The following is a 27875-nucleotide window of genomic DNA, read 5'->3' on the forward strand; positions in this document are numbered from 1 at the left end:
GATGGGAGGGTGGTGGATGGACCATGGTGAATGATGGGAGGGTGGTGGATGGACCATGGTGAATGATGTGAGGAAAGGGCTGACGGAATGATGTAGGAGGGACTGGAATGCACTGACTTCCCAAGCTAGGGGTCTCCGACCATCCCCACCTGGGTCCTCAAGCTCCACTGCAATATCTGAGGAAGCTCCATGGTGTCTGCTCTTGATGCTCAGCTGGTGGGCAATGGGTGGAACTCCTGGTGGGAGTCACTGGGGAGGGGTGAGGGGTGAGGAAGGGAGGGGATGGGGCTTCTCACCGGGAGCTGAGTTCTAAAAGCCAAGATCCCCAGCACTGGGCGGGGGGAACGGGACAAATGGGAGTGAAACAGGTAGCACATGTGAGAGCCAAGGAGCCCACCCTAAAGCTGGGTTTGCAGAGTCGAGGTGGGGGATGGGGAGCAGAGCCGTGCCCACCAGGGACCAGTGCAGAAGCCCAGGGGTGGAGAATGGTGGCATGGGGCTGGCCTGGTGGTGTAGGGGTTAAGTTTGCATGCTTTGCTTCAGTGGCCCAGGGTTTGCAGGTTCGGATCCCAGGCATGGACCTACACACCACTCATCAAGCCACGCTGTGGCAACATCCCACATATAAAATGGAGGAAGATTGGCAAGATGTTAGCTCAGGGCCAGTCTTCCTCACCAAAAAAGAAAAAAGAAAAAAATGGCAGTGTGTGACGAAGGTGAAGGTAAGGTCGGGGGGCGGGGGTAAGCTGTGGCAGAGTCCCTGGCCGGGGATGAGCGCAGCTGTCCGAAGCTCCTGCTCCAGCAGGGGGTGGGCCCAGCAGGGCCGGGCAAACACGCTGTGCACTGAGTTCCCAGGGAGGAGGCTGCCAGGCAACTGGAACACTTCCGGCTGGAATGAGCTACCCCCTGGGCCTGCGACACTGGACACAGAGTGTGGTTACCACGCACCAGAGGGAAAAGGTTAACCCCTCCGTGCGCTGCCAAAGCTTTTGCAGACAAAAAACACACGTAGAGCTTCCAAATCTAGAGTCCTGGGGAAAACCACGAGGAGGCAGGGCCTTGGTGAGAGAAGGCCGGTCTGAGGTGTCACATCCTCCGGGAGGCCGGAGCCGGCGGAGGGGCCGGGGAGGGACCTCCAGCCACCCTCCACTGCCCGCTTCCTGCAGGGAAGGCGCTGAGGGAGACCTGGCTTCCGGTCCTGGTTCTGCCACAGGTTTGCTTTGTGGCCTTGGCCAAGTCTCTGTGCCCCTCTGAGCCTGAGAAGGGCCCCTGCCTGCCCCACCCCGCCAGCCTCCTCCCTGCAGGTGGTGGGGCAGCTTCTGCAGACTAAATGGTGCCGTCCAGCCCACCAGGCTACGGCCACACACACACACGTGCTGTGCGAGCACGCATGCCCACATACACACACGTGCGCACGCACACACACACACACACACACACACACACACACACACAGTGACTTTTCTAGCCCTAAAGCAGCCCTAGGCACCGCCCCAGGCCCAGAATAAAGTACAGCTCGCGCCAACCCGCACAAGGACCCTTTCTTCCCAGAAGGGAGGACTCAGTGAGACCTGTCCGCTTCCCAGCTGTGTGACCTTGGCTCGGTCAGGTGACCTTTCTGAGCCTCGCTCTCTCCTCTGTAAATGAAGATTCCCTTCTTCCATCTCGGGAGCAGGAAGGCAGGATCCCATCACCCTAAGTGCAGCCCGGGGGTGGGAGTGTGGCAACCCCTTGCCCTCCTCCTCAGGGCCCATCAGCTTCCCCTTTCTGGGGGCCAGAACGGGGCTGGCAGGGGCCAGGACAAGGATGTTCCCAGCGTGGCTTTCACTTCCCTCCTGCCCCCGAGCCCGCCAGGCTCCCAGCAGGCACCCAGCAGGCCAGGGACGAGGCCGCCCAGGCTTGGTACTCACAGCCACCCCCCTGCCACGCAGTCCTGCTGACCTGCCCACCCTCGGGGGTCCCCGAGTGGGAGAGGAGCCCAGGGCGCGTCCCCCTCTCTCTTCTCAGGATTTCTTGCCTCTCGTGCTCATCCTGGGCTCGGCCACGGCTCGCTCTTTTCCGGAGGGAGGAATGTGGATTTGGGGTCGAGTGGGCAGCAGAGCAGAGCGGGCAGAGGCCTTAGGATCACTTAGTTCACTCCCCTCCGTTGACAGATGGGGAAACTGAGGCCCGGAGAGAGGAAAGGTATAAAGGAAAAAAACTCAGGTTTTTTTCCTTCCTGAGTAAGGAAAAACCCAGTTCTTCCTGCTGTGTCTCTCCTGTGAGTCTCCTTTACTCCCACACAGAATATGCCACTTCTGACACTCCTGTCACCAAATCTGTGCAGGTTTTCTCCCACCAAGCAACTCTGAGTGACACCAGCTGGCTGTCCTTCAATTTAACTCAATCCTGACACTCTCTCCTCAGAGACAGCGTCAGATCCCACAGGTTAAGGGCTAAGGGCTCGGTCCCATAAGACTGGCCCCTGCCCCCTTCAGATGCCAATTGCAAGCCCAGATTGTCACCTGTGCTTCTGACCAACCGGCTGTAGATCCGAGGTTACCATGACCCCCTCTTAGTGTTCCATCAATTTGCTAGAGCGGCTTACGGAACTCAGGGAAACACTTACTTACACTCCCCAGTTTGTTACAAAGGATACGACGAAGGACGCAGATGGACGTCCAGATGGAATGGATGAGTAGGGCAAGCGCGTGGGAAGGGGCACAGAGCTTCCGTGCCCTCTCCCGGCGCGTCCACGTGTTCACCGCCCCGGAAGCTCTCTGAACCCCTAACCTCCGGGATCTTACGTAGGCTTCATCATGTGGGCGGGATCGATCGCTACCCCCATTTCCAGCCCTTCTCCCCCCTCGAAAGAAGGGGAGATGGGGCTGAAAATTCCAAGCTTCTACTCATGGCTTGGACTTTCCAGGGACCAGCTCTCATCCAGGAAGCCTCCAGGAGCCCACCCAGAGTTGCCTCGTTCGCACAGAGACAACCCTATCACCCAGGAAATCCAAGGGTTTCAGGAGCGCCGCGTCAGGAACCGGGGTCAAAGATCAAATATTAGAACAAGAGGTGCTCCTAGGGCTCTTATCACTTGGGAAATTCCAAGGGTTTCAGGAGCACAGCGTCAGGAACCAGGGCAGAGACCAAAGTATATATTTCTTATTATACATGACAATATCACAAAAGGCTTGCCCCAAATCCAACAGCCAGTCAGTGGTGTGGGGGCTGGAAACTGGGCCCCCACAGCCTCTGCCCTGACAAAGGGGGCCCCCCATGGCTCTCCCTGAGCTCTCGGCGTGGGGTGGGGTTCCGAGCTGGAACAGGAGCCCCCCAGGACCTGCATGGGGCGGGGAAGTGGCACATCCGCCGAGGCAGCCCCCTCCCTCCCTGGGCCTCAGTTTCCCTGTCTGTAACATCACAGCGGCTCTGCTGCCAGGACTCTGACCCACTGAGGATTTGGGACCCAGGTGGGTGTGGGCCCCCCACCTCTGTTGGCCAAGCCTGGAGGTGCATCCTCAGCCGGGAGTCAGCTTGGATGGTGGGGGGCTGGCTGAGGGCGGGGGCAGAGAGAGGCGTCCTGGGAGGGAGGCAAGGGGAGAAGGCAGGGCCCAGCGAGGCTGCTCCCTCAGTCTGGTCCTGCCCTAGGGTGGGTGGAAGGGCACCCTGCCAGCTTGCTGCCTTGGGTCTGCTCTAAAAGACAATGCGTGGCAGTGGGGCCCAGGAGGACAGCATCCAGCCCAGGCTCCGGGTTCCTCCACTCTCCTCCCCTTCTGTTCTACTCGAGGCCCCCATGGCTGGTCCTCCCCAGCCTCCCAAGGCCAGGCTGGCCAAGGATGCATCTCCGGGGGAGGGGCGGGGAGTGGAGGAGGGGTCACACGTGGCCGCCTCTCTGCAGAGCCTGTGTGGTCGGTCGGGGGATGCTGCCCCGGGCCTGCGTCCAGGGCAGAGTGGGTGTGCCCTGGGAGAACAGCCAGAGGTCCGGAGGGAATCAGGATAGCTGACATCGTGGGCTGAATCGTGTCCGCCAAATACTCGTGTGTTGGGGTCCCAACCCTCAGTCCCTCAGGATGTGACTAGATTTGGAGAGAGGGTCTTTGACGAAGTGATTAAGGTTAAATGAGGTCATATGGGTGGGGCCTAATCTAATGTGAATGTGTCCTTATAAGAAGAGGAGCTTGGGGGCCGGCCCGTGGCGCAGTGGTTAAGTGCGCACGTTCTGCTTCGGTGGCCTGGGGTTCGCTGATTCGGATCCCAGGTGCAGACATGGCACCACTTGACAAGCCATGCTGTGGTAGGCGTCCCACATATAAAGTAGAGGAAGATGGGCACGGATGTGACCTCAGGGCCAGTCTTCCTCAGCAAAAAGAGGATTGGCGGCAGATGTTAGCTCAGGGCTAATCTTCCTCAAAAACAAAACAAAACAAAAACAAAAACAAAAGAGGAGCTTGGGCACAGACACACGGGGAGAAGACCCCGGGCCCCCTACTAGCCAAGAAGAGAGGCCTCATAAGAACTGCCCTGCTGGCCCCTTGACCTCTAGCCCCTGGAACTGCAAGACCATACGTTTCTGGTTTCTGTCGCTTCAGCCCCCCCATCTGCATCCTCTGCTGCCGCAGCCTTGTTCCCCGATACACAGGCCCAGGGTCTTTGCTGTTCTCTCTGATGCACGAGGCTGGCAGGGGTAGTTTGGAGGTGTGAACAGTGGGACTGCACAACATCTGGATGGTTTGTGGGCTCAGAGGGACTCCGGGAGCACTGCAGAGAGGCTTACCCTGACCATCCTTCTTGAAATGAACCGTCTTCCTCTTCGGCTCCAAAGCCGCTAGATGGGACCCCGAAAGGCAGGTGGCTGTGCCCAGGTCGGGGGGGGGGGGGGGGGGTGCTGGGACCTGCGCTGGGTGAGGAGGGGTCTGAGAGGGGATCTGCAGGTCCACACAGGCACGTGGGATCTGAGCAAGGTGAGGAGAACACCTGCAGTGCGGGGCAGGGGGCAGCCGGAGATGGGCTACGGGCGGGATCCAGCAAATAGGAGAATAAAGGACAATGGCACCAGGTTTCCACTGCTGGGGGAGCAAGTGAAGACACGCACGGAGGGGCCACAAGAAGGGAGGTGGTGTTGGATCCTAACTGGAGTTACCGGTGTGAACTCATGCCTTTCTCCACTGACAGGTGGAGCTGGAAATGCACAGTGGTCTGAACCCATGTCCACTGTCAGGGCCTGGAGCCTTGGGGGCGGGTGTCCCATCGTAATGAGGATGCCCATGCTGCAGAGGCGGCACTCTGGCGTCAGGGGCTCAGGAGGGACAGGGCCTCGCTCAGCAGGCCCCCAGCCTGCTCCCCAGCCCCTGGGAGGCAGGGGTATAAGGAAGGCTGCCTCATCCAGACGCCCAGCAGAGCCTTCCGACTGGAGTCCCAGCCCCACCAGAGAGGGGTGAGTGTGGGGGGCAGGCAGAGGGCAAGGGAGTTTGTGTGGGGCTTGGGTGTGGGGACAAAGACCCCTGTGCGGTGGCACTGAGGGCGGAGAGGGGCAGTACAGGACCTGGCGGCCACCCTGCCCTCCCGGGGTCAGCCCAGGGGAGGGGGCTGGCTCCGTGGCGGTGGACCCCACCCCTCGTGCCCCTGCAGGCCCCAGTGTGTGCAGCGCTGCTGCCATCTTGTGGTCACCATGGGACACTGACCTGACCTGAGCCCGCGCCACCTCTGGAGAGGGCGGGGGCTTCCCAAAGTGCCCACTGTGAGTGCGCATCCCAGACCACTGGGCGGACCCTGCCTTGCTCCTATTGCTGGGATCAAAACACTACGGCCCCCATAAGGGGCAGCAGCCCAGGCCCATGACAGCGGCACAAGGGCTCTGTCGTTGGAGCTGAGGTTGCAACGTTGTCCTGGAGGCAGCGAGCACCCTCGAGAGCTGGGAAGGCAATACCAGAGGCAGAGCTGGGGGTCCCTGGAATTACCAGGATTCAGGGGGTAGTGCCCCTGGCTGGGGTCTGGAGCAGACACTGTTCTGGGTGGAGGGGGTACCACCTGTGACAACATGTATGGAGTGTGTTTGTGACAGGTGCTGTGCTACTTGTCCTCTCAGTTACTCCTCCCAACAACCCTGTGAAGGAGTGACTGCTAGAGTCCATTTTACAAGTGAGAAAACAGAGGCACAGAGAGGTTAAGTGATTTGCCTAAGATCACACAGCTCAGAAGTGGGCCACAGCAAGATTTGCTGTTAGAGTCATGGGCCGCATAAGAATGTTTTGGTCAATATACTGCATATACGACGGTGGTCCCATAAGATCAATATCATATAGCCTAGGTGTGGAGTAGGCTATACCACCTAGGTGTGCACACTCGATGATGTTCCCACACCACTACAATCACCTAATGACACGTCTCAGAACGTGTCCCCATTGTTAAGTGACACATGACTAGTATTTGATGATTGGAGAGGTTGGATGCTGACAGTGGGGCAGAGGGTAGGTGAGGGGGTCAGTGTCCAGGCCTCGCGTGGATTCTGGGGCGAGAGTGGTGGGAGTGGCGGCTCTGCCAAGATGCTTCCAGGCGCTTCCTCACAGGCTCCAGGGGCCGCCTCCCAGGCACCCCTTCCCTGCCCACGGGCCATGCTCCACTCAGCCTCCCCGTCCCTGGCCCAGTGCCACCTCCTGAGGCTGCTGGTCCTCTGTCACGTGGGGCGGCACAACTTCCTGTTGCTGTTGAGCGGTGGGCGCAGGGCCTGCAGCCTCACACCCAGCCTGCTGCCAGGAAACCCGACAGCCCGGCCAGCGCTGTCTCACCCACCCCAGCCCCAGCGGCCTTCTCTCTGGAGGAGGCGCCCTTAAGGAGGGGATGCCCAGTGTTGCCCCGTCCAGGGGAAGCCTGGAGGCCTCCATGGTCCCCCTTCCTGCCTGGCTCTCTGCCGCCGGCCCCACCTTACCTCCCCAGCCTTGGCCCTTGTCAGAGCTCTCCCTGCCCTCCCAGCTCCCATCACTCTGCCTGCTTCCCTTTCCTTCATCTCAGAGCCGGTGGCATTTTTCGTATTCACATCTGTCTTTATTGCCCTTTCCCTCCCGTGTGACCCACTAGGGCTGGCACTGGCCACATTCACCTGTATTCTCCGCATCTGGAACAACAGCTGGAGTGCCATTGGTGCTCAGGAGATCCCACACCCAGGAAAGGAGAGATGACGCAGTAGCTCTGGCCGCTGCCGGGCCTTTGAGCCCCTGGAGCCCTCGCTGCAGGTCCCCTGGGCTGCTGGGCTCGGAGCCGTGTGAGAGCATCTCTCCCCCAGGGGACCCCAGTTAAGTGGTGCTGGGGAGGAGGGAGGCGGGGCGGAGAGGCCACAGTGCGGAGACAACTGGGTCCGGCTCTTTCATTACTTAGTGTGTCACTAGGCAAGTCCTTGCTCCCCCGGGCCTCAGTTTCCCCACCTGTAAGCAGTGGGCAGAACCGCTGACCCCAAGGGCTGTTGTGAAGTGCAGAAAGGCCACGTCAGGGTCTGGCACACAGCGGGAGCTCAGCTTTATGTGGGTGTGGGTGGGCAGGGCCTGGGGGGCTGGGGTTGCAGGACAAGGGGAGGAGCCCACTCCTTACCTGTCCTGAGCTGGCCCCGTCCCTCCTGGGCCCCAGCACAGAGGCCTGTGATGCCTTTGTGCACAGGCGGTACACTTGTCTGAGCTCACCAGGACAGCTCGCCCCACCAGGGTGAGCGGGCGTGGGTGTGTCTAAGTGTGCGTGCATGGCAGCAGTCCAGCCAAGCCAGGAGTCGGGGAGTAACTGATCTGTCATTGTCACTGTCCTCTGATCTGACCACAGATGCTGCCACCCTCAGCCACGCAGGGACCAGCTGAAAAGGTGTGTATTATGAGAAAGAGGGTCACCAAACGCAGGCGCTTTAGGGGCCTTCATCCAGCACATGGACTCAAGCACAACATTCGGCTTGCTGCTCCAGACATTGGTGGTCTGGCGTGTTGCTGCTGGCGGTGCAGAATAGCTCAGGAAGGACCTCTGGAAGCCACCTGCTGTCAGGAACACTGCCTGGAGGAGGCAGCAGGGCCAGCAAGATAAAGCAGTCTGGGGCCGTGCAGAGGTGGGCCAAAGTCCCCAGCACCTGGCCACTTCTGAGTGATCTAAAGCAGGGTAAGATGGAGGGGGTGCTGGTGACCGAGTGGAGGCAGGGAGCAGAAGTGGCCAAGTGACATGTCCCAAGTGGCAAGGGACATGAACTTCGGCTTCGTCCCAATTTTGAGGCAGGGCTGGCAAGCCTCCACCACCTTGGCATGGAGGGTGGGGGCGTCACCTGTTGAGTAACCAAGCAAGGCTGGACCAGGAGATGCTTAACCCAGTGTGGAAAGCAGAGTCTCCTGGGACCTGGGCTCCCCCAGCCGAGCTATGCCAGGTGTAGGAGGGGACCTGGAGTTTGGGCAGCTGAGCTTGGGGTGCCTGCAGGGCGAGGGCCAGGGAGCCTCCACCTCCCAGAAAGCTGGCACACCAGGCTGCTGGCCGGCTGCCCAGAGGACAGTGGGATAGCGGCTCCCCACAAAAAAAAAAAGAGGTGGTTGAGGTTGGGGACAGGGTCAGACGGAAGGCCCAGGCGCTGCCTTCCTCCGGGCCTGGCTCCTCTGCAGCTCTGCCGCTCAGCCTGGACCCTGCGCCCCTCCCCTCCTTAGGGGTGGACCAACCCAGGGTTCCATGGACCTGTCCCCGGGCTACTTTCCTCACGCCACCCTCGGAGAGCCGGCTGGGCCTGGCCTCCTGTGTGCCCAGCTCCAGGCCACACCTCGGAAGGCAGCTGCTGCCCGCCCACTGCTGATGGGAGCCAGTGGCCACACTCTGGTCGCCCAGGCCCCCTGGACGCAGGCGTCCAACTTCCACTGTCCTCCACGGGCTGACCTTCCAGGCAGGTGCATTGCTCCAGCCCCACACCAGCCCCGTTCCCTTCCACCCGAGGGCTGGGCCTCAGGCAGTGACTCTGGGGAGCCTGGCGTGGCGATTCCAGACCACGGAAGGCCTGGGGCTCTGAGCAGCCATGGACTGAGACAAGAACCGACAGCCTGCGCCTGGCCTGTGCCAGCTCCTCGGCTGTGTGCCAAGTCATCCAAACTGAGCCTCAGTGTCGTCACCAAGGAATGAGGACAAGGCAGTGACGCACGAGGCAGCGCCCAGCACACGATAAACAGCTGTGCCTGTGCCTTTCGTCTGAGCTGGCAGCTCACACGGCCCACCAAGTCACAGACTCTGTCTGTAGAACGAGGTGGCAACTGCACTTCGCCGGGGCAGTCGTGAGGATTCCAGGAGCCCGTGGAGAGCCTAGCAGCGCCTGCGCCTGGGCTTCAGCCCAGACCGCCCTGCTCCCAACACACCCATACCGGCCACATGCGCCCCCTCCTGGTGATCACTGTGCTCCTGCTGCAGAGCAGGAGCTGGCCTGAGAGGGAACAGCAGTGGAAAGATGCCCAAGGATGGAGGGACCTCCCTCAGATGGAGAGCAAGGGGCCTCTTGGCAGGGCACATCGTGGCTGGAGCCTGTGGGGTGTGAGAGCTGCACCTGCCTGTGCCTGGTGACAGGTGCTGCCGGGCCCGGGCCTGCTTCTCCATCTGTACCATCTGCAGACGCCCCCTCCTGGACGGCCTCCCCCAGCCCAAGCAATCCCTGCCCCTGGTGAGCCAAGAATTCACTTCCCACCTGGAGACTGAACAACGGTGCTAGCAGGGTGGTCTTCCACCTTTAATTGGGGACACAAAAGGCACCTCTCCCAGTACAAGATCACCAGCAGGTAGGTGGGCCCAGTGCCCAGGGGAGCCTGTCCGGGAGGAACAGAAGAGGGCTGGAGCAGGAGGCTGTGGAGGAGGTGGTGGGGCCGCAGGTGTTCCAGGCGTCCCGGGCCTCCTCTGGCAGCCTGGGGCTGCTGTGCTCTCGCCCCACCATGTGCAGCTTCGTACCTGGACCATGTGCAGCTCAGCAGAGGGCCACACACCCTGCCCCCACCAGCTGGCCAAAGCCTTTGGGCTCCGTGAGGTAGGGGCACGGAGTGACCAGAGGCTGTGCCAGAAGCTTCTGCTGTCTCCAGTGTCCAGCCAGGCCTCGACTGGCAAGGTGGCTCTGCAGAGGGCTCCTCTGGGGATGGTCCAGCGAGGGTCACCTGGGCCTCAGTCTCAGCAAAGTCGTAGTGGTCGGGTGGGGTGGGGAAGGAGGCAGGAGTGGCCAGGATCCCAGTGGAGAGCTGACCTGTTCCCCCAATTCATCTGGCGGCCTCCCCACACCCCCAGGCGGCACAGCCAGCGGCAGCTGGGTCAGCTCCACCCTCAAGGAAGAGAGAAGGGGGAACAAGCCGCCCCCAAAGCAGCCTTAACACCGAAGGAGGGAGAGGGGCCCCAGCCAAGGAGCGTGGGAGCAGGGTGGCCTGGGCTGCAGGGTGCCAGACCCCACACTCATAAGGCAAACAGCATGTCGTCATCTTTCTCCTGGGTCTTCTTTCGAGGGGCGGCGCCAGGAGGGGGTCCCGGGGGCCCTGTGGCGGAGGGGCTGGAGAGATTGGGCAACCGATCGGCCGCTTTGGCCCGTTCTTCCAGGAACTTGTCAAACTCTAAAGGAAGGAGACAGGCTGGAGGTGGGCTCCAAGCTGCAGGGCGGGGCAGGGGGTGCAGGGCGTGCAGGGCCAGAGCCTCCTACCTTCACTGGTGACGCCCTTGGGCTCTTCGGCATCATTCCCCTGGGAAAGCAGGAGGCAGAGGTTAGCTGCAGAAGAGCTGCAGTCCTTCCGGCACGGTGGGCGGGGACCACCATGGAGTGCTCCAGACTCAGGCTCTGCGAGGCCCCAGGACTTGAACCTCGGCCGCTCACCCCTTCCTGAGCTACATGGCCCCAGGTGTCATCTGACTTCTCCGAGCCTCGGTTTTTGCCCGGAAAAACTCAGAGGGTTGTCAGGTAGCTAAAACGGAATACTACACACAGAGTGCCAGGCACAGGGTGTGGTGCCCAGGGGCCCTCATGGTGGAAAGGCTGACACCAGGGACTGAGGCCATGCTCCGAGACTGAGGACACACTTGGGGACTGAAGCCATGCTCGGAGACTGAGGCTGTGCCCGGGGACTGAGGCCACGCTTGCTAAAGCTGGGGGCTGGGGAGGGGGTGAGCCTTCTGCCACCCGAAGAAGCAGATAGACCCTGGCCTGACCTCAGGCAGATACACGGTGTCAGCTGCGCGCAGAGGCAGCCTCTGGCCTGGCAGAGCCCAGGCACTTGGTCCCTGGCACCCAAAGAGGAAGCCCTGAATGGAGGCCGAGGCTGACGCCGTCCTTCCGCTCGCTGGGGGGCGGCAGGGCTCTGGAGACGGCCTGGGCCCCCGCCTGCCTCCTCCTGGGCGCAGCAGCCCTCGCCACAGCTGCTGGTCAGTTCCTGCTCTGTGGGAGGGGGCTGCTGATGGCCTTTCCCTCTGAGAGTGGCGGGAGGCCACCTGAGCCACGCAGGAGCGGGGCTTAGCACTACCATGGGTCCTCGGGTACCCTCAGCTCATCCTGTCCTCTCCAGCGGGCTCACACCCTAGACCTGGCGTGGGAGAATGTCTGGGGAGGGAAGGTTCCAGCAGCTGCGAGGGGTGTGGTGCCCAGGCCCCCTCTGAAGGGAAGTACCCAGGAGGTGGGCGGGTGGCAGGAGAACTTCCAGCTGCTGAGGTGTCCTACATTAACGCCCCTCTCCTCACAGCAGTACCCCTTGCCACTTCCTCATGAGAAAAACGGGAGCCCCGTCAGGTGGGCGAGGAGGGGGCCTGAGCCTCTGCCTCTGGGCTGGGCAGGCCCTGACTTACCACGTCAGTGGACAGCCACTGTTCGATGTCCTCCATGAGGCAGGCCTGGGTGACGGGGATCTGGAAGGAAGGGCAGAGGATGAGGCCGGGGCAGTGCGCTGGCGAACAAGGCAAAAGGCCCTGCCAGCTCGCTGTCCACGGGCTGGGTAGCCTGGGGCAGTCACCCATCCCTGAGCCTGTGCACTTCTAAAATGGGGCCTGTCAGACCTGCCCCTTTGGAGGGGGTGAGAGAGCCTGGCATCCCCGCCAAGGCAGCTCCTGCTCAGGGGCCTGGGACCCACAGTTCTGCCCACTGTGCCAGGCTGTGGGCAAGGGGGGCGCAGGGCCAGTAGGCTAAGCAGGGGACAGGGAGGGGGCTCTGAACAGCTGGAGCAGGGTCCCGAGGAGAGAATGGATCCCTGGCTCCCACACGCCGAGGCTGGGGAGCTCTAGGCTGGAGGGAAGGGCTTTGTGCACGGGCCCGGGCAGGGCCTCTGCACAGGTGCTCAGGAGCGTCTGACAGAAGGACGTGCAAAGCCCACGGAGGGGCCGGCCATCAAGGAGCAGAGGGGCAGACTGCCGGTCAGGGGCCGCCAGGTCTCCCACACCTCTGCAGACTCAGGGTTCATGGCGGAAAGGGGTGCAGAGGGCCAGAGTGGAGGGAGGTGCCAAGATGACTAGAGGAGGCCAGGCTGGTGGACTTGGGCTGTGGCTGTGCACGGGGACATTTCAGTTTGGGCCACAAAGATGGAGGCTCTGCCACAAAGGCCCCTGCACAGGGCCTGGGGGCTTCCTTCTCTACCAGCTTCTTCGGTGGGAGAATCCAGTTGGAGGTTATGGGCACAGATTTTGGAGTCAGAGAGACTGGAATCTGGCTTGGCCCCCTTAATACAGTGTGATTCTGGGCAGGTTACCTAACTTCTCTGAACCTCACTTCGCTCATCTTTAGAGGATACCAGTACCTACCCTCTGGGTTGCTGAGCATTGAGACGATGGCTATAGAGAGCTTAGTGCAGTGCCTGGCACAGAGCAGAGGCTCAGGAAATACTAGTTACCACTGAGCTACTTTGCGAAAGAGAGGGAATCTTTCTCCAACCAAGCCAGTTCAGTCCCCAAGCGCTGTCCCCAGCCCCTGAGGACTCCAGTGGGCAGCAGGAGAGCCCAGAGAGGAGGCAGGAGCCGACTTCCCAGCAGCAGTAGCAGCAGCAGCAGCATCAAGTGCTCTGGGCCGCCCACACCAGCTCCCTCTCCCACTCAGCTCTCTGCTGGTGCTCGGCGCAGAACCTCTCAGCTCCAGAGGGGCTGCCTGGGCCTTGCTTCCGAGTCAGGAGCCGAAAGAGGGCGCTGAGGGGCCGTGGAAGCAACAGTGGAGGGAGCAGGACTGTGGTGAGCGCTGGGTTGGGCCCAGCAGGCTCTTAGCTGCCTGGGCACGCACAGCACCGCTCACTCTCCTCTGGATCCGAGGGTCCTGCTCTCTCCGACAGCACCACCAGGTGGGCCCCTGCGAGTGGCAGTCCCAGCTCCCCGGGCGGCCAGCCTGGCCTCCTCACCATGCCTTGTCTCACCATCCAGTCACTGAGGCTCCTCTCGCTGCTGCCTCCCATCTGGGTGAGAAAGGGTCTCGCTGAGGGTGGTGGGAAGGGCAGGGCCAGGGCCGCAGGTGTGCCCGCAGCCTTCCCCAACAGCAGGCTTGCCGCCACTGAGGCGGCCCGTGTGCGCGCATGTGTGTGCATAGGCAGGCGTGTGCTGGGTGTGCAGGCAGGTGAGGGGTGACAGGAAGCAGCAGAGGGTCTCAGTGTGGAGTGAGCCGTAGCGGTGCTGGGACTCGGCCCCGAGTGAGCTGGGCGCTGCTCCCCCTTCTCCGGGATGGTCTCCGAGGGCGGGCCTGAGCAAGGGCCGAGCGGGCGGCCATCAGCCAGTTTCCTGGCTCACATGGGATTCTGATGGTCGGCCCAGGCTGAGGAGCCCTGTTTATCGATGGGCAAACAGGAGAATGTGGCCTCCCCGACCCTGATAGGCCTGGCACAGGGCCTGGCACTCGTTGTCCAGCACCCCACATCACAGGGCTGTGAACCCCGGGGGCAAACACCAGCTGCCCACAGGGTGCGCTTGATTCCATCGCGCACGTGGCTGCTGGGAATCACGTGCTGACGGCTCAGTGGGAGAGTGTACCACCCAGCCAGGCTTCAGGACCTCGGAAGCGGATGTTGCTGACATGGCTTTGAGAAGGTTGTACCCTGATCTCGTGGAGGTCACTTATCTCCCTCTCCCCTCACAGAGAGAATGAGATAATTGGCCAGCCCTGCCTTCCTGCAGCAGATGCGTGTGCTTCCCCCCTGGGCTGACTGAAGGCGGCGGAGGAGCCGGGAGGCCTGGTTCTACTTCTTGTCATGCCCCTAGTTGCTGTGTGCCCCTAGGTCAGTGACACCCATCTCTGGGCTGCGGCTCCCTCAACTGCAACAGGAAGCGTTGGCTGGGACTACTGCCTGCTGGACTGTGGAGTCAGTTCAGCCCACAAGAGGCCGAGGGCCTGCGAGGGAATGCTTTCAGCAGGCTTCCTGACGGTCGGAGTCATCCAGATTCCTGGAGCCAGAAAGGCAGGCCGAGCAGGGGGCGCTCAGCCCTGCTCCTGGAGCCCCGCGGGTCCTCTGGGGTTCTTGTTCCCAATGCTGGCTTCGGAGCAGGACAGACCCATGGCTGTGAGACTCTGGGCAAACTCCCTCACAGCGCCCAGCCTCGGCTGTCTCCTGTGCAGGTGGGGCGGCGGCACAGCAGTGCTGTGAAGATTGACGACACCACCGTGCGCCGGCCCGTGCTGAGGATGGCACATCTGTGTCTCCCTTAAGCTCTCTCTGGGACTCAGCTTTCTCATCAGGAAGAGGGGATAACAATACACCGTAAGGGTCTGCGTGACGACTCAGTAAAGAGGGGACATAGAGCACGCAGCACAGGGCCTGGCACAGAGCACAGACTCGACAAATGACCACTTACAAGGAGAAACGACAGGAGGCTGGGACACGGCACGGGGATGCGCTCTGCTGGGTGGCAGGTCGCACAACACATAGGAGGCCTCTGCCCCCTGTCGCTGGCCCTGCCTCCAGTGTTCTGGGTCCCACCCTGTTCCGAGCGGGGCTGACTCCTGAGATGGGAGTCATTGGGACTCTCCACCAGTGGACTGGGCGGCTTCCACAGCCTCCTCGTGTCTCTCCAGCTCCCACGCATGACCCTTCTAAAACCAAGTCAGACAGTGTCCCCTCTGCTCAAGACTGTCTGCGGCTTCCCCCTCATGCGGAGGAAACCCACTGTGCTCCCAGCTGCCCCTGAGGCCTCTGGTTCCGGTCGCCCCTCAGGCTTCGTCTCGCACCACCCAGTCCGGCCGTGGCCTCAGAGCCCTGTGCGATCACCAGCCCTCTCCTGGGTCATGCTCCTCACGGCCCCGCCTCTCCAACTCCTGGGTCCTGCCGTTTCTAACCACCTCCCGAGAAGCTGCTCTGTCCGCTCGCTGGCACGGCAATGCTCACCGCCCGAAAGGCATCCAGAGCCGCTCGAGAGGTGCGAGAACTGTACTAGGAGCTCTCGCCGAGGGGGAGGCTCACCCACAGGGTGCTCAGTGCGGGCATGTGGCTGTCACTCAGGACACAGTCAAGCAAGTAAATGAAACCAAAATGACACACTTGGATGCCTCCCTGTGGTTTGAGGGCCTGTCCTCTTGTCCCCCTCTGTCCACACTCCTGCAAATAACAGTCTCCAGAGAGGCAGTGAGGCAGCACAGTGACTGAGCTCTAGTCTGCACCGGGCGCCTTCCATACGCCCTCTCCGCATCCCACTATAAACCAAGGGCACTCCTTTGAGCCTCAGTGTACAGACAGAGAAGCCGAGGGTCAGAAAGGTTAGCAATCTGCCTAAGAACACACAGCTGGTAGAAAGGGGAGCTGGGGTGGGAACTGAGGCTGCTGGACTCCAGCTCCCTGACTCAGCTCTGACCCTTTCTTGCTGTGTGAACTTGGGCAAACGACTCGAACTCTCTGACGAAGTTTCCTCAGCTGTGAAATGGGAATAATCACATTAGCTACAAAGGGCCACCTGGAGAACCACATGGGGAGAGGGCTGTGGTCGTGTTAGCCAGTGCCCAGCACACGGGGGCTGGCGGGCGAGCACCCTCTGGCAGTCCTTCTGCACAGCCCCAGGCGGGCAGCAGGGCCCTCTGCTTACCGCTCCGGTGTTCTGCTGCCGGGCATCCAGGGCTCCAGCCAGGCCATCCGTTGCTTGGGGGGCTTCATATTTTACCCTGAAACACAAAGGCCGCCATGCCCATGAGATGCTGCCCTTGCTGCACTGGGCATCCAGCGGATTCTCTGAGGATGGAGCGGGTGGGCGGGGTGCGGGACCCGCATCTGGTGCAGACCTGGGTCGTGCCTGGGCGAGGGTGGCTCAGGCCCCAGGAAGGGCTGCCTGGGAATGGTAGGGAGGGCCTCATTTCCTGCCTCAGGGAATTGGGATCAGACGTGTGACCTGCGTGACGGGCAGCAGCGAGGGAGAAGAGAGGCGAGGGTGCTGCGGGCCAAAGACCAAGACCAAGACCCCCAAGGGCTATCACCAGATCTGGCCAGACTCCAGGGAAGAGAAATAGCGCCAATGACCTCACACTCATGCAGAATTCAAATCGGCAGGCCCTTTTTTGAGCAGCTCTCATGTCATAATTCTATAACCCACTGTTCTGGAGAAGGTTGCATTTGAATGGGGAATTCCACCCTGCTGCGGAAACAAGCGTCAGACGGTGGGGTGTGCCATCACGCACTGGCTGTCTGGCATGAGATCTCCCCGCCCCTCCCTGTCCCAGCGGCACAGGGAGGGGGATTCTAAATGTCCTCGGGGGATGCCAGTTGGGCAGGGTAGGAGGACAGGAGCTGGGGGCAAATGCAAGGCTGACGGGCTGGGACGGGCAGGGTCTGACACTGCAGCTCCTGGCAGATGAGCACAGGAAGGAGGTGTTTGCTGCGTTTGTGGTGGTCTCAGGGGGAGCGAGGGAATAAAAAAGGAGTGGGAGGACACCTGCGCTAGAGAGGGGCTGGGCTGTCTCTTCTGGCGGTGACGGGGGCTGGCCAGGGGAGGTGCTGGCACACAGTCCGGATGCTTGGAGAGAGCCATTACTCTAGCTCTGAACCGCCAGCAGGAAGGGGTGAGGGCTCACGCTGGGTCAGCCCAGCTTTGGGTGAGGAAGTGAGCCGCAGAATTCCAGGATCTCCCTCCAGGTACAGGCCAGGAGCACCGTGCACCCTGCTGAAGCCAGGGCTGGTCCACTCGAGGCTTCTGGACCTGGGGCCACATCACTTTTAACTCTTGCAATGCCAAGTTGCCTTCCTGGGAATGAGATGAACCAGCACTTAAAGGGGCCTCTTGAATGAGACCCCCAGATTCCCAGGCAGTCATTTTGAAGAGCACTGATGCCCGCCCCTTCCCACGGGCCGTGGACTGAGCCAGAGGAGTGTGGCCATTAGCTCGTTTGTCCATGGCAAGTGGGCTGGGGACTGCGTGCAGGGCCATGCTGGAGCCAGCCTGAAAGCCAGGGTGGCCGGGGGTGGGGTGTGCCCTTGCCCTTCTGGGGAGCAGCCTAGTGTCCTTGGCTAAATCTGGGCAACAGCAGCTGGCGAGGAGGAAGTGATGCCAAAGACTGAGCAATGTGTCCTGACCCTGGGAAGGCCTGCTCACCAGGGTATGGAAGCAGCCACGCTGCTGGCCCCGCATTCCAGACATGGCAAGTGCGTGAGGAAAAGGCAGAACAAGGCATGTCTAGCCTAGGAACATAGAGACACTGACGCTCCCTTCGCTCAGAGGAACTGCATGTTCTGTCCTAATTACTCCCCAGCCCTCTGCTTTCGCCTCTCTCATGCCCGCAAAGCCCCCGAAGGCCAGCTTGGCAGACCAGGGGACCCTGCCTGCAGGAGTGGAGGCTGAGCACAGCCCTGATGGAGGAAGCCCACGTGGCCCCCATGGGGCTGCAGAGCCCGGGCCAGGGGTCTGCTGCCCCACGCCCAGCGCAGGAGGGAGGAGGGCTGCTCCTCAGATGGTCCCAGCCAGGCTGGTGGGCAGGGCAGAACCTGGGACCACTTGAGAAGTTGTTCTTGGAGAAGACACAGTGGCACTGGGAGGAGGTGGAGCGTGTCCCCAGGACAGTGATGTGGAAGAAGCTGACGAAGAGCACCCTTGCTCTGGCAAAGCCTGGCTAAGGTGCCCCTGGCTCGGGCTGGCCCAGAGGCCCCCATTGCTCTCCTTGGCTCCCAAGTGGAAGGGCCTGGCCAGTGGGAGGGGCAGTGACCATGTGAGCTGTGGTCGGGGCTGGGGCAGAAAGGGAGGGGCTGACAGGGAGCTGGCTTCCCGGTGAACAGAGGCAGAGGCGGCGCGGGTCAGAGGGAGGCATGGGCCAGATACCAGGTGGGCAGAAAAGGCCTTGGAGAGTCCAAGAACCTCAGAGGACAGGGCAAGGTGGACAGTCCAAAGGCCAGCCAGGTGACCAGGGCTAGAAGATGCAGCCGAGTGTAAGGGAGGGACAGCCAGGCAGGAGAACAAAGGAAAGAGGAACCCCATGCTAGGGCGCACTTTGTCCCTGCCTGCGCTTTCTGCTGGGGTGGAAACCAATCCCCAGGGAGGGCCTGCTGGAGAACCAGGGCCTGAGAAGGACACAATGTTGTTCCAGCACGTCTGCCCATCCCCGTCTCAGGCTCTCCCTGCCTCCGAGCTTCTGCATACGCCGTTCCCATGGCCTGAAACACCACCTTGACTTCCTCCGCCCCAGTGCCCAGCTCTAAGCACCCTCTGCAGAATTGCACGCCACCTCCTCTGTGTCTGCAGGGCCTGCTACACCCTCCAGGACAGCACTTAGGATAGCACGGCAGTGGTCCGTGTGCACGTCCCTCTGTCCCTCAGGGCCCCACTCCCCAAATGAGTGATGGTGCAACAGCAAGTCTCAGCCAGGCTGGCGAGCCAGGCCAAACCCCCGCCCCCCACCAGCTACAAATCCCACATGACTCATTAGCCTCCACTGGCACAGCAGCCTCCCAGTGCTCCTAACCCCATGGCAACCGTGAACTGCTGGTCCCAGGGCACCTGGACTTGGGAGTACAGACCCGTCCCAGACTAAAGATGTGGCTTACAGCTAGGCTGCCTGGCCAGTGGGCAGGGCTGTGAGCAACCCCACGCCCCGCTGGTGGCAGCCTGTCACACTTGACCTGGATTTGCCAGAGTGGAGAGGGTATCCCTGGGCCCTCTGGAGGCCCATGGACAGTTCCCAAAGACACCAGGATGCCCGCTAAGGAGCCAAGAGTCTGCTGGGAAGGTCCCTTAATCCAGAGCTTTCTTTGGCTATACAGCCTGGCTGCCCACAGCTCAGCCCAAAGGTCATAAGCAAAGCGCTGACAACCACCCCAAGCAAACTGCTTCCCTGACAGGCCTGTGTGGAGCCAGTCCCGGGACGTTGCAGCAGGGAGCCGGCCCTGGCGGACACTCGGCCAGGAGCCTTGGCTGCCAAAAGCATCTCCCTGAGAATGGGCAGTGCCCAAGGCAGAGCGGGCGGACCTGAGTGGGCAACAGGGAATTCTCTGGAAATCAAGGATGGCTATACAACCTCAGAAATGACCGGACATGCCCCTGAGGACTTATCAGGAACCTTCCCCCCTGCCCCAGAGGGCAGTACGTGGTGTACAGAGCAGTGGGGTGCTGGGTTGGGCTGGGGACACTAGGTTTCAGAACCAGCCCTGGGTTCCCAACCCAGCACTGTCAAACATTAGCTGCCCGACCAGGGGCAGTTGACTCAGCCTCTCAGTACCTCAGTCTCCTCATCTGATCAGACTAGGTAAGATTGTGGCACATAGCTGCTCGTCAACCTTGGGCGTCCCTTCTCCATCCAGCCCACCTGTGGGGCATGCAGTCCACCACTCAGCCACAGGGCTCCTCGGGCCATGTGGGGCTGACTCGGGGATAGGAAGCCTGCCCTCCTGAGAAGGTGCAGGCAGGTGCCCTTCCTTCTGCACGGTGTGCCCACCAGCAGGCAGAGTTCCGGGACTGGAGAGAGGCTCTCCTCTGGTGTGGAGCAGCCCAGACTGCAGGGAGCCGGGGGGCCCAGCCACTCACTCTTTCCGTTGGTCAGCGAGCGAGCTGCCCCGTGTCAGCGCAAACATGTCAAACTCGTCTTCCAGGCGGCCAGAGGCCTCCAGAGACTGCAGGCCAGCCCTCACGCTGCTGGAGCCCAGGTCTGCGGGGACAGAAAGGACATGTGAAGGGTCCGCCCGGCTGGCCCTGTACACACTGAGCAGTGGCCGAGCTGCTGCCTGCCAGGCCCAGGGCCAGCTCTGGAGGAGCGGCAGGGAGCAGGGTGGACAGGGTGAGCGAATGGATGGGACAGGCCACCTGCTGGCTGAGGGACTGTGGGCATGTCACTTCCTCTCTCAATTATTCCTAGCGCTTGGCACAAAGCAGGCAGTCAACAATGTTAAAACTAGTCATGCTGACAGTAAGGACTGCTAACACGTATCCGGAGGTGCCCTGGGCCTGGCACCGGTCTCTACCTGTTTCCTGCATGAGCTCACTCAGTCCTCATGACGACCTGGAAGGAAGGGCCCATTCCTGCCCTTGACGCAGAGGAGCAAAGAGGGGCACAGGACGTCCAAGTCACCTCCCATGCCCACCCAGATGGCTCAGGCCATGGGGAACTAACTCGGTGTCGAGGGCAGTCGCAGAACAGCGGGATTTCGGGGACCTGAGGGGGCTCGGGAGCTGTGAGGCTGCGAGGGAGAGTGCCACATGTTTGGTCCCTGGTTCTCAACCCTGCAGCAGGACGCAGCTCGGGACTCTGGTGAGGTGGGGTCTGGGCTGACATTCTGCTGCTGATGCCCCAGCTCCAGCTGTAGAACAGGAGGGCAGCCCAGTACTGCAGGCGTGCCCAAAGTACCACCACGTGCCCTTGGCCAGAGCCCCCACACGGCACTTACTCATTCCCGCCAGCTGGGACGAGAGGCTGCTGGTGGCTGCTGGGTCAGGGCCCATGTCCATCAGGTCAGCCGCCGCCTCGGCCTCACTTGGGGCCTGGGGGAAAGGGAGATGCCACCATCATCCTCCCTGCCTGCAGTCTCCTTCCCTTCTGCCCTGAGGCACGGGCACCTGCAGTCTTCGCCTGCGGACTTGTCAACAAGGCCCCCGGCAGCTACTACTGGGAGCCAGGGGGTCTTTCTTCCTGTCCTGGGCCTCTAGCTCCGCTGCACCCTGAGAGGGTGGGAAGAGCCCTGGGCATCAGCTGGTGGCAGAGCCTTATTTACGCTGAAGGGACAGTGACGTAAAGTTAGAAGGGCCTTCTCCGTGAGCCTGAGCGGAAGGCACATCCTGTCCGGGGTGTCCGCGGAGGCAGGCGAGCACAGCCCTCCCTCTTCCCGCTCACAGGCACGTCTAGTCACCCAGAAGCAGCTGTTTACCTTGGCGCTCTGGCCTGTTCGGAACCGTTCAAACCTGGAAGATGGAAAAGACTCGAGTCAGGGAGCGGGACTGGGAGTGGCCCCTCAGCACAGCCCGCAGAGCTTTCCCACAGTGGGGCTCCATGTGCACGCGGGGGTCACAGTCAGGGTGACAGACCCAGTTCATGCCTGCTGTCCCGGGAATTACGAACGGTGCCTGGCTTTCACTTGCAAGAGTGTCTCAACCTGATTATCAATTACCTAGCCGCCTTAGTCACAGCTGGCATGGAGCACACACATGAACAGACTAGAACAGCAAAGAAAACGGGGCTGCACTGCACACAGCTGGGGGATGTGCTGTTTTGTAACACTTGGATTATATACTTGTGCACTTGGGTGTGTGTCACCGGCTCTCTAAAGTGGTGTAAGGCATACACGCACTCCTCACACTGCTTTATGGAGGCCCTGAGACTACCCCAGACAGGCTGAGGGGCTGGGGGGGTGGACCCAGACGACCTTAGTCTGGGATCTGTTGCAGTCCTGGCCCTGTCACTTATTGTGTGACGTTGGGTAAATTACATCACTTCTGAACTTCAGTTTCCTTGTCTATTAAGAAGGGGGTGACAGTGGAACCTGCCTCCCAGGTGTGAGGGTCAGGCGGACACTGAGCATGAGTGACTGAGAACTGGAAAGCATCAGGCAAATGCCAGGCCTGACGACTGTGGGTGTCAGAGGGGTCCCAGTCACCCCTAGATCAGGCCCTGGGGCCACCTCACAGCTCACAGCCCAGAATGGCAGGGAGGGCACTCTTTTTTTTTTCTTTTTTAATTGAGTTAATGATAGGTTACAAACTTGTGAAATTTCAGTTGTACATTAATGTTTGTCAGTCATGTTGCAGGTGCACCACTTCACCCTTTGTGCCCACCCCCCACCCCACCTTTCCCCTGGTATCCACTAAACTGTTCTTAGTCCATAATTTTAAATTCCTCATATGAGTGGAGTCATACACAGATTATCTTTCTCTCGCTGGCTTATTTCACTTAACATAATTCCAGGGAGGGCACTCTTAATGCCACCGGGCAACGGAACAGGAGAGGCCAGGCAGATGTGGTCAGCAGCAGCCCCAGCCCACTCTTGACTGATTCAGAATCACACACCAAGTGTCTGCGATGGATAAAGCTACAACATGAACAAGGGGCTGGAGGAGGCAGGGATAACTGTCCCAGACACCCTGATGGCTGAGCGCTTGACAGGCGTTGTTGCGTGGACTCTGTTACCTACAAGAACCCTAAGCTTCGTCTTACAGATGCAGAGAACGTGTGGGGACATGTTGCCCTGCAGGCCCAGCACCCTTCTCCCTTCTTCTGAAACAGATCTAAGCGCTTCTCTGGGAACTGCTCTTGCTCCATTTCCTGTGATCCTGGTGGGATTGCCATCATGGGGCTTCTCCCTGCCCCCGACAGGTGGGCATAAGGAAGCTGAGCCACCCAGAGTTCTCTTGGGAGCTGACTCTAGGACACAAAAACCTGAGGAGGGCAGGCGTTTGCATGCCACTTATTGATGGTGACACCCTGGGGTCATGGCCCAGGAGATTCTGCTGTGGGGACCCCTGAACCACCCTGGGATCTGTCCTTCCTGCTTTGGTGTGTGGCCTCACTGTTTTACTCTTCTGTGGATTCTTTTTTTTTTTTTGAGGAAGATTAGCCCTGAGCTAACATCTGCTGCCAATCCTCCTCCTTTTGCTGAGGAAGACTGGCCCTGAGCTAACATCTTCCTCTACTTTATACGTGGGACGCCTATCACAGCAAGGCATGCCAAGCAGTGCCATGTCCGCACCCGGGATCTGAACCGGTGAACCCCGGGCCGCCAAAGCACAATGTGCATACTTAACCGCTGCGCCACCAGGCCGGCCCCTCTTCTGTGGATTCTGAAAGCTATCCCTTTAATGAAGGCTATTCTCCTAACAAATTCTTTTCCTGCTTAAGTGAGCCAGAAACGCTGTGTGTAGCTTACAGTCAAAGAGCACTAATTAAGTCAAGTAACTCATCCAAGGCCCAGGGCCGGGCAGAGGTGCAGTGAGCACAGACAGAACCAGGACTGTGTGGCTGCAGGCCCATGCTCGCAGCCACCGCCGCTGCCGTCTCCGGGGCTGGATGCAGGGGCACGGGCGGCAGGGCGAACTCTGGAAGGAGAGGGGAGGTGGGTGGAAGGCTGGGCGTTCGCGCGGGAAGAAGACAGCTGAGGGCACACGGACTGGAGGGCAGGCGTGCTGTTTGGGAGGTGTGAACCAGGGAAGCAGGAACCAGGGGAGGGAGAAGGCTGGGGCAGGCGGACAGAGGCCGGGGGAGGCGGTGGGGCTACCGTTCGTGGCGCAGGAACACGTTGTTGAGATTGTCGTTGACGATGAGCAGCTCCTCCGTCAGCTGCTCGTTGGCGATGCGGGGGATGAGCTCCAGGACCCGCTGCTGCATGGCTCGGCACGTCCGGTTGAGCTCCTGCGGAGGGAGGGAGGGGTTCAACCACGGCCACTGGAGCCAGAGTGAGGCCATCCCTCACTGATGTGCAGCCCCCGGGCGTGCCTGGGAGGGAGAGGTCCCCAGACTGGACTTCAAGTTCCACAGAACGGCTTTGGGGTCTACAAACGAGCATGTGAATTCCACTTCTCAGTGTTCTACACCGACATTCAGCACACAGGGGACAACACTGTGTTCAACGGCGTTGCTGGTTTAACCTGGCTCCGTGCAGATTTGAGAATGAGGTTCCTGCTGCCATCTCTGCTCAGGGGAAACACTGAGACTGCAGGGGGCTGGCTGGACAAACTGTAGCTCCCCCGGGTGGACCGGGGTCTTCGGCAGCCAGAGCGTAAAATGAACCAGCTGACTCCACTACTATCCACGAACCCCGTCTCTGGATTTCTGCCTCGTTATTCTCACTAATTTCTTAATCCTTTTTATTCGGGAATAATTTGAGATTTACAGAAAAGTTGCCAAGATAGTACAATACAGAGTTCCTGTAAACCCTTCCCCCGGCTGCTTCTTAGTTTGGCATTTGTCAAAACCAAGACATGAACATTCGTTCAATGCTATTGACTAAACTAGACTCCACACGGTGTCACCAGTTTTCCACTAATGCTCTTTTTCGGTCCCAGGAACCCAAATTACATATACTTGCCATGTCACTGACAGACTTTTAGTCAGTAAGGGTTATATATTTAAACATGTTGCGGAAAAAAAACCAAGAGCCATAGCATTACAGGTTTTTCATTTGTAAGACTGAGTGTTTCTTCCTTCGGGCTCCTGCCACCAGGTGGACGGGTGGCTGCGTCCTGGTCTTGAGGTCCAGACGGACGGCAGGCATTGCTGACTGTGGCCACATGCCAGCACTTTTCTGCTGGAGGCATTAAGATGAGGTACTGCCCCAAAATTGACTTTGGTTCCATTTTGGACCCTGTTACCCACCCCCTCCTAGGCCAGGCATTCTTCTGGAATTTCCTCACCCACCTTGAGCGTGGGGCAAGGCAGGCATGAGCGACCTTCAACACCCTGCGGGCCTCCCCTCTCTTCCTCCATGACCAAGCACACTTGTGGTTTGTTTCCACTTCCTTGCCCGCCCCTCTCAAGAGCAGAAGAGCAGCGGGTGGAGCAGGGCCCTGTGTTCAGATCCTACCTCTGCTGCTTACCAGCCTCATGACCCTGGGCATACCACATGACCTCTCCTTGCCTCAGTTTGCTGACCTGGAAATGGTAAGAGTCCTAACCTCATGGGGGCGGTGAGGATTAAGTGAATGGATGTCTGTCAGGTGTCCACACCAGCAGCTGGCATGTGGGAAGTGCTCGATGCACACAAATGGCTATCCTGTCAACCCTGGCCGCCAGCTCCAGCTTCTCAGTCCCCGAAATCGCTCACACCTGCCTGGCCTGGGCTTGGACACAGGAAATGCGCTGCAGCAATCCCGCTGCTTCCCAACCCGCCCGAGCTGCTCTCAGAAGGCCTCACTTACTCTTTGCATTCATGTGTTCGTTCCACCCTGAGACTCCGACTTTACTCCCCCTAGGCGGTAAGGACCCCTGAGCAAGTACCCCGTGTCAGCGTAGTTAGGCACAGCACGAGACAGCCCTGCCTGCAAGGAGCCTGAGGCCCAGCAGGGGACAGATAAGACATGAGACAATCACACCAACACTCTGTCCCTCGTGGGTTCAGGTGACTCTTGGGCCTTGGGGTCTCTGACATCTCTATGAACTGGCCTCCACTGGGAGGATGCCTTTCTCCAAATATAGTCCCTTCTGCTCCAGTGGTTCCCCGCTGGGAACCATGGGACTATTGTGGGACACTCAGGAGCAAAACCCCACCTGCCTCAGCTCCCCAAGACCAGTGCTCCTTCATCTCAAAGCTGGCTCTGCTCTCTCACGCCTGCCTGCTAAGCTTCATATTCTGAAGGTGGAAACCTCGCCTTCCAGCTTTTTCTCAATACCTTTTATTGGAAGCTATTCTGAAAGAGGAACATGCAAAACCTTACTTAATTCTCATGTCAAACTTGTACCACAAAGGCTATTATTAGGGCAATCGTACAGATGAGGAAGCTGAGGTAAGAGGGGCTATTTTGTTCAAACCAGAAAGTGAGAGAGCCCCGAATTCCAACCTGATGGAGCCCAAAGTCCCCGGCTTTAACACCCCCCACTGTGACCAAGGAGTTCAGAGGAAGCCATGAGAGCTGCAGTGGGGGTTGGGAAGAAATGTGTGCGGGCAAACGAGCAAGAAGTCACCTGGGGCGGGGGGAGGCTGAACCTGGGGGTATGCTTGCTCACCTGTAGCAGCTCCAGGTCTGCGGGCTCTGCCTCGGTGGGCACCAGCTCCGTCAGCATCTCTGACATCACCCTCACATTCCCGCTCACCATCTCCAGCTCGCTGCGCAGCTTCCCAATCTGAAACACACGTGGACCCTGTGACAGAGGCCAAGAGTCCCGAGCCATTGCCACACACAGGGATGCAGCCTGGCATCACCAGCCCTGGGTGTGGCACTCAGAGAAGTCAACTTGCCAGCACCCTCTCTAGAATCCCGGGCCACAGCCCTGCACTAAGAGGCCCAAAGTGGGCTTGCCCCCACCCCACATAGGCCCCCCACACAGAGGTGCTACCAACCGTTACCATCTCCAAACTGGGGAGCCTGGTGCAGGGAGAGGCTGAAAGGAAAGGAGCTGAGGGTGAAGACACCAGAGTCTGGCAGGAGGGCTGCAGCATCCCCTGGGTTCAACGCAGCAGCTAACGAGGCCCTGGAGGGCGGCTCCCCACAAGGGAAGATAAGGGAAGCTGAAGGCCCGCTTCCCTTTAGGATGATGGGGTTTCTCGCTCTCTCCTCCTAGGACAAGGGATTTCTCTCTCTCTCCCCTCCTAGGGTGATGGGATTACCCCTCTCCCCTCCTGGGATGACGGGATTACCCCTCTCTCCTCCTAGGATGACGGGATTTTGTCTTGCTCCTGGTCTGCTCTTCCAAGGATGAGTCCCAGTACCACCCCCCACCTTGAGTACAAAACTCAGACTCAGCACTTGTTAAAGGGATCTTAGCAGGTTTTCAATGATCAAAGGGTTCCAAGGTCTTGGCTTGGGGAATCATCATCAATCAAGCTTCAAGGTCTCTTCAGCAGATGAGGTGGTGAAAGGCCAGGGTCTCAGGCTGTGGGCTCTGCAGTCTAGTCCCCTCATGAGCACTGCATACTGTGGATGTCCAGGAAGGGACCAGTATGGAAGTTCCCCAAAGTGACCCGCTGAAGAACCCTCTGATCACGGAACATCTCATGGGTCTAGTATTTAGCAGGCTACATCTTGAGAAATGTTGGCACGTTCTAAATCGTGTGACCTAGATGATTTCAGAATATAAGTGTCACCACATAAATTCATGATGCCTGTGACAGCAGCTACCATTTGTCTAACACCTACTAAGCGCTAAGCACTTACTGTACACTGCTAGTTAGCCTTTACCACAGTCTGCCGAGGCAGGTGCCACCACCCCAGCCTTTACAGATGAAGAAGTGGGAGTGCAGACAGGGGCAGTCCATCTACTCTGGTTCACTGACACCTTCCAAGCCCAGAAAACGTTGGTACCCGTAGCCTATTTAATGAACACTCTTGGTATAAGTGAGTGGAAAAACTACTGGTCACAAACCCCGCGTGTCAGGCCAGATGGGACCTAATTACAGCGGAGTCTAGGAGTTACATGACCACGTGCCGAAGTCTTAACATGTCCCAGGAGAGAAAAGGGGACTCTGTAATTAAACATGCACCACTCAGTTTCATTTAGCAAGAATCTACTTGTAGTAGACGTAATCAGAATCTCCACGCACACAGATGCTAGGCTTCAGGCAAACTGGTTAAAATCATTTACCAGGTTAGACAAATTGTGGATCACAGGGAGATTTTATAATTTTTTATGCACCTTTAATTATTTGCCCAGTTACGAAAACTTTTCTAGTAATATTTTAACTCTGGGGGGTGATTTCATAACTTGCTGTAAGATAACAAAGTACAGAAGTTTCTCTTAATAGGTTAGGGTGTGAAAGGATGCTGGTAAAGTTTATCTGTTTATAAATCCAAACAATATTGTACAAGAGATCAGTGGGTGCACCCTGGAAAGTCAAGTTTCACTTCTATTTCCATCATTTATCTGTGTCTTTCTCACGAGCACT

At 59.5% G+C, this 27875-nt stretch overlaps 1 protein-coding gene across 5 annotated transcripts in view; it reads right to left on the minus strand.

Moving 5' to 3' along the window:
• Positions 1 to 9668: 9668 nt before the first annotated feature.
• TOM1 (target of myb1 membrane trafficking protein) overlaps positions 9669 to 27875 on the minus strand; it is a 40590-nt gene continuing 22383 nt past the window's right edge. For 2 of the 5 annotated variants that reach the window (XM_046646254.1, XM_046646257.1), the window contains 10 exons: positions 26000 to 26116; positions 23556 to 23689; positions 21216 to 21249; positions 20739 to 20832; positions 19882 to 20002; positions 15967 to 16042; positions 13305 to 13358; positions 11776 to 11835; positions 10643 to 10682; positions 9669 to 10556 (listed from right to left, as the gene is read on the minus strand). In XM_046646254.1, coding sequence (XP_046502210.1) covers positions 10402 to 10556; positions 10643 to 10682; positions 11776 to 11835; positions 13305 to 13358; positions 15967 to 16042; positions 19882 to 20002; positions 20739 to 20832; positions 21216 to 21249; positions 23556 to 23689; positions 26000 to 26116 — 885 coding nt within the window. In that variant the 3' untranslated portion in view covers positions 9669 to 10401. The remainder of the gene's footprint in view (positions 10557 to 10642; positions 10683 to 11775; positions 11836 to 13304; positions 13359 to 15966; positions 16043 to 19881; positions 20003 to 20738; positions 20833 to 21215; positions 21250 to 23555; positions 23690 to 25999; positions 26117 to 27875) is intronic. The other 3 variants (XM_046646256.1, XM_046646258.1, XM_046646255.1) reach the window with 2 other exon arrangements.

This window comes from Equus quagga, chromosome 19, assembly GCF_021613505.1.
Source record: "Equus quagga isolate Etosha38 chromosome 19, UCLA_HA_Equagga_1.0, whole genome shotgun sequence".
NCBI classification, from domain to species: Eukaryota; Metazoa; Chordata; class Mammalia; order Perissodactyla; family Equidae; genus Equus; species Equus quagga.